This window comes from Pan paniscus, chromosome 13 (assembly GCF_029289425.2).
Source record: "Pan paniscus chromosome 13, NHGRI_mPanPan1-v2.0_pri, whole genome shotgun sequence".
Lineage (NCBI taxonomy): Eukaryota > Metazoa > Chordata > Mammalia > Primates > Hominidae > Pan > Pan paniscus.
Window position 1 is genome coordinate 110,584,566 of NC_073262.2, and position 16,316 is coordinate 110,600,881.

General features: G+C 42.3%; 1 protein-coding gene across 3 annotated transcripts in view; it reads right to left on the minus strand.

The window, feature by feature from the left end:
* The window catches only part of PLEKHM3 (pleckstrin homology domain containing M3), a 207,204-nt gene that overhangs the window by 148,764 nt on the left and 42,124 nt on the right, over positions 1 to 16,316 (minus strand). For all 3 annotated transcript variants that reach the window (XM_055109026.2, XM_003820814.4, XM_034954967.3), the window contains exon 3: positions 5,552 to 6,487. In XM_055109026.2, coding sequence (XP_054965001.1) covers positions 5,552 to 6,487 — 936 coding nt within the window. The remainder of the gene's footprint in view (positions 1 to 5,551; positions 6,488 to 16,316) is intronic.

A 16,316-nucleotide genomic window follows, 5' to 3' on the forward strand; every position in this document is an offset into this window, starting at 1 on the left:
CAAAGGTGAGCTTTGCATCTCTTGTCACACTCAGAAACAAGTCCTTGGGCCCTTTTATTATAGTACTCAATTGCAAGGTTTCTTGATTGCTAGGAAATTATAGGAAAAATATCTGTGTGTGCTAGTGCCAAGAAAACTATGTATCTATTAAGTGCAAATAGGTAGGTACAAATGTCAAATTCCTAAAGAAAACAGAGCTGCTTAGATAGGAGGAATAAGTTCTAGTGTTCAATAGCACTATAGGATGACTATAGTTAACAATAATACATAGTTTCAAATACCTAGAAGGGAGATACTGAATGTTCCCAACACAAAGAAATGATAAATGTTTGAGATGATGGATATGCTAATTACCCTGATCTGATCACTATACATATGTATTGCAATATCACTATGTACCCCAAAGATGTATAATGTGTCAATTAAAACTTTTTTTAACTAAAAAAAAAAAACAGAGCTATTGCCTTAATCTAATTTATATGGCATTTTGTGAATAACCTAATATAGAATCACATACAGGTGCACACTTCATAAATATTTTAATAAGCTGTATAGTCATTTGTTTTAGCATTAATACTATAACACCACAGATTCCCCATTGCCAAACACAATTTTAAACCTCAACCAGTAATTTCACCGAAGAAGCATGCCTCATTTGCTGCTACAGGCGTCCCTGAAAAGCTGTACCACCAAATTAACTGTTCTTACATACCATTCTCATCATGTGCTTCTCTGCTCAAGAACCTTCTGTGACTTCAGGGTCAAACATAAAATGTAATCTGAACTGTCTTTATTTTTATAGGTCAAAAATGACTGAAAAATCTGCAATTTCACATAGTTCTACCTGGCACCATCTCTGAGAGTTCTCTAACCCAATGCATGGGCGTCACATCTGTAGCAATTGTCACAGCTGCCTTTTGACATTCACTGATGTGATTATTTGATTCATGTCTTCCCTAGTGGACTGCAAATTTCATGAAGGCAAGGACCATGTCTGCTTTCCTCCAGCACTGACCCATCTAGGTGCATCCAAGTTTCTGGGCACACAATAAATGACAGAATGAATGAAACAACTAAGTTTTCAAATTTCAAGAAGTAGAACTAGCAAGTGTAAGGGTCCTAGAGGTAGGCATGATAATAGTAGGTTCCAGGAACAGCAAGAAGACCACTATAAGGCTGGGCATAGTGGCTTACGCCTGTCATCCCAGCACTTTGGGAGGCCGGGGGGCGGGGGGGCGGTGGATCACGAGGTCAGGAGTTCGAGACCAGCTTGACCAACATGGCGAAACCCCGTCTCTACTAAAAATACAAAAATTAGCCGGGCCTGGTGGCACACGCCTGTAATCCCAGCTACAAGGAAGGATGAGGCAGGAGAATCACTTGAACCCGGGAGGCGGAGGTTGCAGTGAGCCGAGATCATAACACTGCACTCCAGCCTGGGCAACAGGGCGAGACTCCGTCTCAAAAAAAAAAAAAAAAGAAGACCACTATGGCTGGGGCTTCCTAAGCTCAGTGCAACCCTGGAGCTGCAGAAGAAGCCATGGAACAGTCACACATAATCAGATACAACTATCAAAAATCAAGTACACATTTAAGAAATATACCGTTATGTATCAGCATATATTTTTAAAACCATAACCTCAGGCATTTTTGGATAACCATGGTCCATTTTTTTCTGCAGGGCTGTTTAAATTTTAAAGAAGGATATAGAAAATTCTTCACTTACAGAAATAATTTAATGAAATAAGGCCAATTGCACTATTTTGTAGATTTAAAAGCCAACATTTGTGGCTCCCCTGAATAGCAAGTAAATGACATCATAACAAAGAGCTACTCCATACAATCTTCCACTTTTAAAGTTTATTCATCCAAACTATTTAAAGGGGGAAGAACTAAGTAGACATAAAAACTTATAAAGGGGCACACTAAAACCATGAAATACAGTGAATTAGCCTCTCCTTAAAATAATACATAAAGCCAAAACTCATCAAAAACAATGTGCTGAAGTTTTTGGCATTTTGGAAGATCAACATGCTATGCCACCAGCTTTTTCACTGAAGGTGTGTTTTTATGAGGATGCAAAGTTAGAAGACATAGGTACAAAAGGAAGAAGCAGCTGGTTTAGATTAACTGTGTTTGTGAGAAACACAGATCAATTTTTAACGTTCCATCTGCTATAATAATCTCTGATATAATGAACAGTCTCCCAGGTAATTTAAAAAACATTCAGAAGTTTGCTTAACAGCTTTTGGCCTTTTTCTTTTGAGACTCTGCCCCCTACAGGAGATCAGGAAATAAAGTATTCTTACCTAGAAAACCAGAGTTCAGCCTGGCGCAGGCGGTGGCTCACGCCTGTAATCCCAGCACTTTGGGAGGCTGAGGCAAGCGGATCACCTGAGGTCGGGAGTTTGAGACCAGCCTGACCAACATGGAGAAACCCTCATCTCTACTAAAAGTACAAAATTAGCCAGGCGTGGTGGCGCATGCCTGTAATCCCAGCTACTCGGGAGGCTGAGGCAGGAGAATCGCTTGAACCCAGGAGGCGGAGGTTGCAGTGAGCCGAGATCATGCCATTGCACTCCAACCTGGGCAACGAGAGCGAAACTCCATCTCAAAAAAAAAAAAAAAAAGAAAAAGAAAAAAAGAAAAAAAAGAAAGAAAACCAGAGTTCAAGTGCTGGTATGAAAAACAACCTGGTAAACCACAAGTATCACAAAGCAACTGAATGCAGCACTTTCTGAGGGAAGAAAGGGCATATAAATGGAACAGCTTTTCTTTCTTTTCTTTTTTTTTTGGAATGTGCCACACTATACAAAATAAGACTGACTTCTCCCTGTCCCAAATTAGAAACCTGTCTCTCTCTGCCCCGTTCGTTAGAACTCCGAACCAAAGCACAAAGTTAAAAGTCAAGCAGTGCAAATAAATTTTAGACTGCCTTTCTCCCCTGATTCCGTACTACTACCCTTACCCAACCTATCCTCCACAAGCCAAATTTCGTGAGCACAAAATTTAGACAGCAAAGGGAAGCATCCTATCATATGGAACTTAACTAAGGCAGCTGCCAGAAATTTCTATTCCTGCCCATTATATTATAATAATACGTTTCCTGTTCTTTTCTACTCAGCTTCCTTCTCCCTCTTTTGCTCACTTTTCTTTTTTTCCTGATTTCATTTCTCCAGCTGCCGGATGCGAATGAGCTTGCTGAATGGCACCTTCTTACCTACATTTCTCCTTCCTCTTGAGTGTCAGGAATGCTACGAATGCAGTGCAGAGCATGGGCAGTGCACACTCCATCAGAAGGCACACTTCTGAGAGGGAGGTGAATTAGGCAATACCTCTTGTGAAATACCTGAGGCTTTTCTTCCCTCTTTTACTAGAAAGTTTCTTGATTCAGCTACTCCAATCTCCACATCTTGAGAACTAAGCTGAGCTGTTCTTCCTTACTCCAATAACACAACAGATTTGCTGACCACGTCTGTAATCTAAAGCCACGGAAGTGTACCATAATTCCAGGATGTCCAGAGTAAGCACTTAGTAAATTATTATTGAATGTCTGAACTTAAAAATATATGTACTAGTATAAGACACTGAAATGTCAGTAATTTCTATTTTTTTAAAAAACTGCTAAAACTAGTATCTCATTTCAAAACCATTTTCCAAAAGTATCTGGGTGACTTAACACAGGTCTTTCATACCTACAGATACATATATATAAACAAGTAGAGCTTCTTTTTTTTTTTTTTTTTTGAGATGGAGTCTCACTCTGTCACCCAGGCTGGAGTGCAGTGGTGCAATCTCAGCTCACTGAAATCTCCGCCTCCCAGGTTCAAGCGATTCTCCTGCTCAGCCTCCCGAGTAGCTGGGATTACAGGCGCCCACCACCACACCCGGCTAATTTTGTATTTTTAGTAGAGACGGGGTTTCACCATATTGGCCAGGCTGGTCTCGAACTCCTGACCTTGTGATCCGCCCGCCTCGGCCTCCCAAAGTGCTGGGATTACAGGTGTGAGCCACCGCGCCCAGTCTAGTAGAGCTTCTTAACTGGCTCAGTGTTTCTGGTCTCTCTGATCCCACTCTGCAAGTTTCTGGTCCACAATCACTGAGGCCCTTGAGTCAAAGCAAGGATGATTCACTCGGTCCTCACTTTGGGTAATTTATTTTCCATAGAAAAGACTAGCATCATAACTAACCTAAGTTCAAAACGTGGGTTTTCAATGGCCACCTTTATTTGGCTTTTTTCAATGCAGGAGCAAGGACAAAATTTTAAATGTGGTTTTGGCTGGTGGTGAGCTTCTTGATGATTTTTAAACAACATGTTAAACCTAATAGACTTGAATTAAAACCTTCCAAATCAGATTTCCATTTAAAGCCATTCTCATGGTAAATTTAATGTCACAAACTGTGGGGTTTAATGGAAGGAAAATAATTTTATTTAGTTTATAACAGATATCTAGATCGGGTTCAGTGAGGTTTTAAAACCTTTTTTTTTTTTTTTTTTTTTTTGAGATGGAGTGTCGCTCTGTCGCCCAGGCTGGAGTACAGTGGTGCAGTCTCAATCTTGGCTTATTGCAACCTCTGCCTCCTGGGTTCAAGTGATTCTCCTGCCTCAGCCTCCTGAGTAGCTGGGATTACAAGCACCCACCACCAAGCCTGACGAATTTTTGCACTTTTAGTAGAGATGGGGTTTCACTATGTTGGCCAGGCTGGTCTTGAACTCCTGACCTCAAGTAATCCACCTGCCTTGGCCTCCCGAAGTGCTGGGATTTCAGGTGTGAGCCACTGCACCTGGCACAATTTTTTTTTTTTTTTTTTTTTTTGGTAATTTTACTGTTTCAGGAAAGGTGGAAAGAATGGGGAGTAGAGGAAAGATGAAGTAATAAGCTTTTACAAAATAAGATTGTTGACCTCAAACTCCACTTTGCATCTCATCCTTACATAGCAGTTCCAGAAGGCCTGGGCTTCCCCATGATGGGCATAAGCCCATAGTGACTCAGTGGTCATCTGCTGAATCATCATTTACTCCGCTTTTAGCCACCCCCACATTTTCTGTCAAGACTAATTTTCTAGATTTCACCTTAAGAGGATTTGACAAGGTCAAGATCAATGACAGTTACTGACTGTGGCCATTTTCCTTGCCTAAGGAGTTTTAGTAGTCAGCTTTGGACTTGAATGTTTCTTATGAGACAATTTGTGACACCCATATTCACAGTGACCTTTATTCAAGAAAGCAGAGGGAATGGAATCACAGCCGACTCAGGAAACCTAAATTCTAGTCTGGTTAGGCTTTAGCCAAATCATTTTGATTCAACGGGATATATCATAGCTGCTTCTATTTACTTCAACAGCATGGGATAAAGATGGTCGTCCTTATGTTTTAATATAGTAATTTAATATAGGATGTTTTAATACAGTAAGCTTCTCGAGGAGAGATACTTTTTATAAACAGGAGATAGCTGTGACTAGCCTATTAAGGGGATTTTTAAAGTGAATTCCAATTGTGGGGTTCAGGATTGTTCTTTAATGAGCTATAGGCTGAAAATCTGCTTCATACCTGCACATTTGAAACTCTGAGCAGTGAGTCCTCGTTCCAAAGACAAAGTCGTCAAAATGCTCAGGAAGCTGGTAGTCACAGATTGGCGTTTGTTCTTCCTGAGTTCATGCCCACCCATTTGATCCTTGGGTTTGTTCCTCAGTGTGACTTGCAGGTTTTGCTCTGAACTCCTCGCCACATTGGCAGCTATCTTCAGAGCCTCCATCCATTCCTGAGCCCTCTGTCGGGTCTCAGCTCGGAGGCGAAGGACATCCTGGGGGAAAATGACTTGAAAGCAAGAGTCGCAGCCATCCAGGTTGTCCATCTGGACAGCCAGACACACGTCCACGTTGTAGCTCAACAGTGGATCCTCGTCTAGCTTGCCAGGCTGAAAAGCCATAAGGTAAGCCCTGCTCAGCACAAATGTAAATGCCTTCCAGTTGTTTTGGACAGTCAGCCTGTAGAGAGTCCCTGATTTGAGGATGTTTTGGTACTGTTTGGAGCTATCCAGGACAGGGGACGGTGGCAGCAGCCCACTGGTTTTCTTCTGGAAACCATGATTCTGTGTATAGTCATCATGATGGCCAAGCCCTGGTGAGATTGTCAGCTCGTTCTGCCGCCCCATGTAACCGGGCACAGCAGCATGCACTACTTCCCAAAGCTTCTGTCCCCAGTCCAATGCCTCCCATGGTGACTCTGCCTTTAGCTGTAGCTGAGTGTTGTCATACAAAACAGTATCCACCATCCTGGCCTCCAGGTTGCCTAAAACAGATATGCTCTGGAAGTGTGAAAGCTGGTACGTGGCATAAAGGTTTTGATTCCCACTGCTGTCAAGGCTGTAGAAGTATAAGTTGTAAGGTGAAAGTTCTGCATAACAGCTTTGCCAGTAACTGTCATGGTCCTTTCTAATCTCCAGGTAACCCTTCTTTAGAATGTTTGGGAATGTCTGCTTGTGTTCTAGAAAGGAAAAGAGAGGCAAAGTATTGATTAGAATTAGTTATAAGAAGGCAGGCACAAGAAACCACACAGATCAGGGCACAAGAAACCACACAGATCAGGGACTGACAGTCTTCTGGTTCAAATTAAACAAAATAAAAGTAGTAGAATCCCACGATGGTACCTAACTGGCAAGAAATAGCCGGGGAAATCTCGAGTCTAAAAACTGTAACTAGGAGGCTGGGTGCGGTGGCACACACTTCTAATCCCAGCATTTTGGGAGGCCAAGGTGGGAGGGATTGCTTGAGCCCAGGAGTTCAAGACCAACCTAGGCAACATAGTGAGAGCCCGTCTCTATAAAAAATTAAAAAATTAGCTGGGCATGGTGGCACATGCCTGTAGCCCTAGCTACTCAGGAGGCTGAGGTAGGAGGATCACTTCAGCCTGGAGGTTGGAGCTGCAGTGAGCCATAATCATGCCACTGTACTCCAGCCTGAGTGACACAGCAAGACTCTGTCTTAAAAATAAAATAAAAATAAAAACTAGAACTAGGGTGGAATCACATGTACAAGAATAAGTATGGGGCATGGAACGTGCAACATCAACGGAGCGTGCAACATCAACATGAGATGCAGAGGTCTGTGTGGAAAACAGAAATACTGGAACAACTGTGACTAGTTATGCCTTGTGAATCTAGGAACCAATCACGCTTTGCCAGGGTTCCATGTTTTCTAGGTAACAGTCTATTAGGGTGGTGCAAAAGTAATTGCGGTTTTTACCATTACTTTTAACGGTAAAAACCGCAATTACTTTTGCACCAACCTAACAGTACCAAATACACAAGAGAGAACGTGCCTTCTGCCACTGGACCTAACTCCCTGCTAATACTTTTATCTTTCCTCAGGTTGGTAAAGCGACGAAGGGTCAATGAATAGGAGCGAGCATAAAATGTGCTGCTCACAAACTCTCATTTCTCAGAAACCTTCAGCAGCCCTCCAGGCCAGTTCATGGGCCTTCTGTCTAGTAATCAGAGATCCAAGCTTGACTCGACTAGCTCACTTTTTAGGTCTCTGCTTAGATGGCCATTTTCTCTCTGAGCCTGACTGTGCTTATGCTGTCCCCTGAGCTTGCAATGCTCCTTCCACAGGCTTCAATCAGCAACTGCACACTTACCCTCTTTCAGAGAGTCTGTCCTGATTCCCTAACCTCGCCTACACACATGCATGCATGCCTGAGTCAGTATCAGGTATCAATACTAAATTATTCTTCTATCATGGGCTCTTAGTTCAGGCTATATTATAATAGCTTATTTACATGTCTGAACAAATAAAATAAGTCTTAAATTTTTTTTAAGGCTGTCTTTCCAAGCTGGACAATCAGTTCCACTAAGGGCAAGGGTAAGATCTCTCTTTTCATTCTTAGACCACAGAACATTGAACATTGCCTTGTACATAGTAGGTACTTAATAAGTACTTGTTGAATTAGAAATAAGGTACCTAGCACAATGCTCAGCACATAGTAGGTATAATTCCCCTCCTATCTTCTTTTCTCCCTTCCCCTCTGTTTTACAAGTCATGCCATCCGTAATCAATGATTACCTGCAATATATACTAGTTTAGTACTTAATAAAAGGGGATTATCACTTGAGAGATTTCCTGACATTCTTATCAGACATGAAAATGACATCCAGTCAGGCGCAGTGGCTCACGCCTGTAATCCCAGCACTTTGGGAAGCCGAGGAGGGTGGATCACCTGAGGTCAGGAGTTCGAGACCAGCCTGGCCAACATGGCGAAACCCATCTCTACTAAAAATACAAAAATTAGCTGGGTGTGGTGGCATGCGCCTGTAATCCCAGCTACTTGGGAGGCTGAGGCAGGAGAATCACTTGAACCCAGGAGGTGGAAGTTGCAGTGAGCCGAGATCATGCCATTGCACTCCAGCCTGGGTAACAAGAGTGAAACTCCGTCTCAGAAAAAAAAAAAAAAAAAGAAAGAAAGAAAATGACATCCATGTGAAGGATGTCAATCATCTCCTCCCTGGTAGAGACTTTAATTTCTGAAATGTTTCTCAATCTCTTTGCCAACACACATTGGAGACAGTCATAAACTAATTGAGACATTCCCTAAAAAAGATAAATCATACTGCCAAAGGGTATGATTTCTGCTTTTGGCTAAAGATTTCTGCTTTTGACTAAAGAAAAAAAGAGTAATACAGGTCTAGATCTTAAAATAGCAAACCAAAAGAGAAAAGGAGAGAAATGAGGCTGAGAAAAGCCAGTTTTACCTGCCTTACATCTCTGGTCCTGACATTCATTAGTATTTCTGTGGTAACTCAAAAGCCATTAATTTCTTGCAACCCACACTAATCCCTTTGTAGAAAGAGATAATGGATGCCTATTTGCAGGTTATCTTTCCCTTCTGATAATGCAATAAGGGAGGCAGTGCTGTTAGCGACACTGCTGCCACCTCTCCTGATCTCATTTCCATCAAGCACTGATGATAGTTCAATCTTTTCCACAATAAGACTTAAAACTATGTGTCCCTCTATCCCCATCCCTACTGTGACCCAAAGGCTCAGCTGAGTCTGCTGAGTAAAATAAAAACCACCTCTCCTGCTTTTAGCTAGGAATTTTCCTCCCCTCTTCTTATCTCCCTGTGAGCTTTTAATAACAGCTCCCAGGAATTAAAAATTCTACTTTAATTGGGCCCAAACCAGCAGCAAGCCTGGCTAAAACCTCACTTCTTTCTAACTATAAGAGCTAGGGTGGCAGGTGCCAGCTTGGGTGGACTGAATGAGAAGACCGGCGAGGGAATCTTCAAGGTTCCCTCACCTTCTAGATGCAGAATAAGAAGAAAAAATGCACTGGGTACCAACATTTTTTCCCCACTCACTAAGCAACATTTCCTATCTCTGTTCTCCCAACTCAGCTTCAGCCCTCTTTAAGTGGTACATTAAATTGAAACAGAAAATAAAAACTGTGAATCCTAGAATCCTAGGAAATGGCCTTTTATTTATTTTTATTTTTTGAAACAAGGTTTTACTCTGTCACCCAGACTGGAGTGCAATGGCGTTATCATGACTCACTGCAGCCTTGACCTCCCAGGCTCAAGCAATCCTCTCACCTCAGCCTCCCAGCCAGCTGAGAATACAGGTACATGCCACCACACCTGGCTAATTTTTGTATATTTTTAATAGAGACAGGGTTTCACCATATTGCCAAGGCTGGGGAAATGGTGTATTCTTACAGGCTGCTGTTTGTCATGTAATTTTTTGAAAAATAAGAATCGGCCGGGCACAGTGGCTTACACCTGTAATCCCAGCACTTTGGGAGGCTCAGGCGGGTGGATCACCTGAGGTCGAGTTTGAGACCAGCCTCGTCCAACATGGAGAAACCCCATCTCTACTAAAAATACAAAAATTAGTCGGGTGTGGTGGTGTGTGCCTGTAATCCCAGCTACTCGGGAGGCTAAGGCAGGAGAATCACTTGAACCCAGGAGGCGGAGGTTACAGTGAGCCGAGATTACGCCACTGCACTCCAGCCTGGGCAACAGAGAGAGACTCCATCTCAAAAAAAAAAAAAAGAAAAAAAGAAAAGAAAAACAAGAAGAAAAATAGCAAAGGTGATCAGGAAGCTATTTTCTGGAGTATCCATTCCTCTCTGGAGGATCTGTCTATATCATACCTTATTAATATATTGTGTATGATATAAAAGTTATATATCTGATCATAAAGGGCTAGAGAACTACCATCTCTCTTTAATCTCTAACAATTCTTTCTACTGGATCTGAAGTTTATTTATTTGAGACAGGGTCTTGCACTGTCACCAAGGCTGGAGTACAGTGGCACAATCATAGCTCACTGCAGCCTTGAACTCCTAGAGGTTCAAACAATTCTCCTGCCTCAGCCTCCTAAGTAGCTGGGAGTACAGGCGCACATCATGATACCTGGCTTATTTTTTTATTTCTTTGTAGAGAAGGAATCTTACTCTGTTGTCCCAGCTGGTCTTGAACTCCTGGCTTCAAACAGTCCTCCCACTTTGGCCTCCCAAAGTGCTTGGATTATAGGTGTGAGCCACTGCACCCAGACTGAAGTTTATTTTTAATATTTTTGCTACTGACAAATCAGAAGCTATGTATTTAAATCTAAATTTTCATTAATTTACCATAGTTCACTTTTTGTTTCTCTGGGCCATATCATATCAACTCATTTAATTAACCCCACACATATTCTTTTAAAGTATTCAACTTCATAAATAATAAAATCTCACGGTGACTAATTTGATAAATGAATAATATCATATAATAATGAAGTGAAAGTGTTTGACTTCATAAATGAATATCATCACAGATGAATACAGTTGACTCTTGAAAAGCATGGGTTTGAACAGTGCAGGTCCACTTATACCTGGATTTTCTTCTACCTCTGCCACGCCTGAGATAGGAAGACCAGCCCCTTCTCTTCCTCCTCAGCCTATTGAGCATGAAGATGAAGAAAATGAAGACTTTTATAACCTACTTCCACTTAATGAATAGTAAATATATTTTCTCATCCTTCTGATTATTTACTTATTTTATGGAGATGGCTATGGCCACCATGGTGCACCTGTCAGCCTGTTTGTGATTTATTTATTTCCTTCCTTCCTTCCTTCGTTCCTCCCTCCCTCCCTCCCTCACTCCCCCCCTCGCTCCCCCCCTCCCCCGCTCCCTCCTTCCTTTTCTTTCTTTCTCAAGACGGGGTCTCACTCTGTCACCCAGGCTGGACAGCAGTGGTACAAACATAGCTCACTGCAGCTTTGAACTCTTGAGCTCAAGCAATCCTCCAAGATCAGTCTCCAGAGTGGCTGGGACTACAGGTATGCACTACCACACCTGGTTCATTTTTTAATTTTTTATAGAGACAGAGTCTTGCTATGTTGCCCAGGCTGGTCTCAAACTCCTGGCTTCAAGCAACCCTCTCACCTTGGCCTGCCAAAGTGCTGGGATCATAGGTGTGAGCCACTGTGCCCAGCATTGATTTTCTTTTTTTTTTTTTTGAGACGAAGTCTTGCTCTTGTCCCACAGGCTGAAGTGTAATGGCACGATCTTGGCTCACTGCAACCTCCGCCTCCCAGGTTCAGGCAATTCTCCTGCCTCAGCCTCCTGAGTAGCTGGGATTAGAGGTGCCTGCCACCATGCCCGGCTTATTTTTGTATTTTTAGTAGAGACGGGGTTTCACCATGTTGGCCAGGCTGGTGTCAAAACTCCTGACCTCGTGATCTGCTTGCCTTGGCCTCCCAAAGTGCTGGGATTACGGGCATGAGCCACCGCGCCCGGCCTGATTTTCTTAATAACATTTTCTTTTCTCTGCCTTACTCTATTGTAAGAATACAGTATATAATACATATAACATACAAAATATGTGTTAATTGACTGTTCATGTTATCAGTAAGGTTTCTGGTCAACAGTAGGCTATTAATAAAGTTTTGGGGGAGTCAAATATTAAACATGGATTTTTTTTTTTTTTAAGACGGAGTCTCGCTCTGTCGCCCAGGCTGGAGTGCAGTGGCATGATCTCGGCTTACTGCCAGCTCCGCCTCCCGAGTTCATGCCATTCTCCTGCCTCAGCCTCCCAAGTAGCTGGGACTACAGGCACCAGCCACCACGCCCAGCTAATTTTTTGTATTTTTAGTACAGACGGGGTTTCGCCATGTTAACCAGGATGGTCTCAATCTCCTGACCTTGTGATCCGCCCGCCTCGGCCTCCCAAAGTGCTGGGATTACAGGCCTGAGCCACCACGCCCGGCCTAAACATGGATTTTTTGTGGCATGGGGGATTAGCACACCTAACCCAAGTTATTCAAGAGTCAACTGTAATATAATTTATTTTGCAAATGAGTAAATTATCTAATATCACAAATGATCCAGATAGGATCATGGACAGAGTATCACCATTTCCCCAAAGAAAACAGAGAAAGGTGAGCAAAACAAATCACTGTACCCATGAATTTCATACTGAAACCACAAGACAAATTCCCCATGAAAAAGAAAAAAAAAAAAACCAGAACTATTTCTCCATTGCTTTCTACTGTGGCTAATACAAAGACTTGGTTCTGTTCCTCCTCAGTGAAGATCCCCTTTTCCTTCTCCTCCTCGTCTTTACAGTATCCAGTGCAGTGGTTTCAGGACAATAAATGCTACTTACTGAAGAGGAAGAAGGGAATTTTCCCTGTCATGCACCTGATTCACTTCTCTACTGCCAACACACCAAAGAGTTCCTCTTTTGCCACTATTTCCTCTATCTGTTCTCAAAAAAGTTTCCATCCTCATGGCCACCTTCATCAAGGTTTCCTCCTCCTCCTTCCTGGCCACTTCACCCACTGTTGCCAGGCTAAACTCTCTGGGTATCTCACAGTCCCTCTCACGTCCCTCCTCAGGCTAACACTCTTCACAGGTTTCTGGGTGCCAAACAGTAAAGTCCATACTCCTTAGCTTGGTCTTCAACATTTCATTATAGAAAGTTTCAAACACACTTGAAAAGCATGTAGAAGAGTAAGATGAATGCCAGGTACTCATTGTTCAGTTTTAAAAATTGCAAGTTTCTGCCATTCTTCTTTCATCCCTCTTACTCCTCTCCAACTCTTGTTTTTTATTTGTTTTTCTTGCTGGTATGTTTGAAAGCAAATCACAGACATTTGTTTTATTTCACCTGTAAATACTTCAGGGTATATTTCTAGTCTAACAGATAAGATCTTTAAAATATATACGATATTTTTTTCACACCCAACAAAATTAATAATTCCTTATCTAATACCCAGTCTATGTCTAATTTTCCCAGGTTGTCTCAAATATTTCTTTTTTTTTTGAGACAGAGTCTTGCTCTGTCGCCCAGGCTTGAGTGATCTCGGCTCACTGCAACCTCCACCTCCCAGGTTCAAGCAATTCTCCTGTCTCAGCCTCCCGAGTAGCTGGGATTACAGGCGTGTGCCACCACACCCGGCTGGTTTTTGTATTTTTAGTAGAGACAGAGTTTCACCATGTTGGTCAGGCTGTTCTCGAACTCCTGACCTCAGGTGACCCACCCACCTCGGCCTTCCAAAGTGCTGGGGTAACAGGCATGAGCCACTGCGCCTGGGGACATTTCTTTAATATACATAGTTTGTTTGAATGAGTTCATATGTTGATTTTGTTGACATGTCTTTTAAGTCTTTTTAAATCTATAACAGTTCTCTCTTCCTCCTTTTTTTCATGCCATGTATTTCTTGAAGAAGCTGGTTCATTTATCCTGTAGAATTTCCCACATTCTGGATTTGGCTGAGTGTATCTTCACAGAATTACTTCAATGTTCCTGTTTCCCATGTTTTCTGTCAACTGCTACTTGGACCTCAAGGTTCAGTGAGGTTTTTTGTGTTTTGGTTCTTGGTGGCTTTTTGGTTTTGTTTCTGTTTTGTTTTTGTAAGAATATGTCACAGGTGGTTGTCCCACTTCTACGGATGTTAAGATAATTAGGGGGTTCAGAGTATATTAGCCTGACCCTTCCATCATAAATTTCCTCAGGAACCCCTCACACAGTGCTGCCACTCTTAACTCCACCATCTTTCCATCAGCTGACCAAATCACCATGTCCATGGCTCACCCCCTCCTGACCTTCATGCATTTTTCTCCACAGTCCCCCACCTAGATCTTCCTTCGTCTCTGCTTGTCCAAGTTCTCCTCATACTTGAGGGCTGGGATAAAATCTCATCCATTCCTGAAGGCTTTCTTCATCCCTTCAAGTTGAAAACAACTGTCCTGCTCTGAACCCTCATGGCTCTATGTCTATACCCTTATGACGACTCAGAGTCATTTTTGCCTTATATTTCAAATACTATTTCATGCTCATCAAATACTTATTAAATTTTATAATAAAAATTATTCCCCAAATCAGTAAGAAATGTAAAAGGAAAAAAATTTCCACTTCTGCACCCTAGCACCCACAAAATTCTCCTGCCCAGACTGTATACTGTTTACTATGAACCCTTTAGACATTTTAATAAATATATTCAGATAAAGTAATTAGGTATGCTCACATATGTTAGCATATATAATTATTGACTATTAATGTGCTTTCATTTTGGTTACTTTATAAAATTTTGCCTTTTGAAAAAATACCATGTTCTGGCCGGGTGCGGTGTGGCTCATGCCTGTAATCCCACCACTTTGGGAGGCTGAGGTGGGCGGATCACAAGGTCAGGAGATCGAGACCATCCTGGCTAACACAGTGAAACCCCGTCTCTACTAAAAATACCAAAAAAATTAGCCGGATGTGGTGGCAGGCACCTGTAGTCCCAGCTACTCGGGAAGCTGAGGCAGGAGAATGGTGTGAACCTGGGAGGTGGAGCTTGCAGTGAGCCGAGATTGGGCCACTGCACTCCAGCCTGGGCAACAGAGCGAGACTCCGTCTCAAAAAAAAAAAAAAAAAATACCATGTTCCAGATCACAATAAATGAAATGTTTAGGTAACCCACTTTACCTTTCAGTCTGGGCTGCCTGGGTCAGAATAATGAATGAACCCACAGGAATAGGATTCTGAAGATCAGGCAATAGTTGGAATGAAAGACAAAGTGCAACATTTTAATGTTTTCAAAGAACTCAAAAGCCATGTGGTGCCAACATTCCATATCAAAATTATCTAGGAAAATTTAAATGAAACACTTATTATAATAAGATTAATAAATGTGAAAAGAAGCCAGAGCAGAAAGTGGATGGAGTACTCGTAAGACTGCAGTATAACACTCTGTCCTAGACAGGCTCACCCGGACTGCTTCTCTGTCAAAGTTTAGCAGATCTATGACATTTCTTTCACTGGATCATCTTTCTTTTCAGTTTCTCTACAGGCTATCCAGGCTATAGTAAGCTGAAAGGATAAATGATATTATCTGGAAGTCAGGAAACAGGGTTTACAACTGTTATATAGGCTCAAAGACAAGGAAGCAAAGCAATTTGACCCACATTTATGGAGCACCAACTACGTGCAAAGCAGGGCACTAAGCTTTGTTGCAGACATGAAGGTACAGAAGTTCTTAAGGTCCTTACAATTTGATTGTGGTAAATTACTTGAATATAGACTTCTCCATCATTACAAATTTTTTTGTTTTTTTTTTTCAGACAGGGTCTTGCTCTGTTGACCAAGCTGAAGTGCAGTGGCATGATCATGGCTCACGGCAGCATCAACCTCCCAGGCTCAAGGGATCCTTCCACCTCAGCCTCCTGAGTAGCTGGGACTACAGGCATGTGCCAACCATGCCCAGCTGATTTTTTTTTTTTTTTGTAGAGACAGGTCCTCGCTATGTTGCCCAGACTGGTCTCAAACTCCTGGGCTCAAGCAATCCTATTGCCTTGGCCTTCCAAAGTGCTGGAATTACAGGTGTGAGCCACTACACTCGCCCTCCATCAATATAATTGATTAGCTCAAGATAAAAGAAAAGAAGTATCACTTCAGAACAAAGATATTCCTTTGATTTGGCTTGTCTTCACTTATGGCCAATACAAATAATCTGTATTCAACTGCTACTTTCTCTTGTCTTTTAGGCCCCATTTCCAGCTTTCCAGACAGCATGCTACTTGGTTCAACCTCACCTAATGGCTCTGAACCAGGTGCTGCCAGCACTGCACTGACAGCCTAGAGCATGAGAGAATGTGGTTAGACTTCCTGAGAACCATTCAACCACCTACCAGCCCTACTCCCTCCTCTAAGGCTGCACACTTCTCCAAGGTTAGTTACAACCTCTAGGTTTCAAGATTCCACTCTAGCCACCGACTCTAATTCCAGGGGGACTACTAAACTTTATCTGTTATACACTGCCCCACTGTCAGCTCCACCCACCCTTGGTCT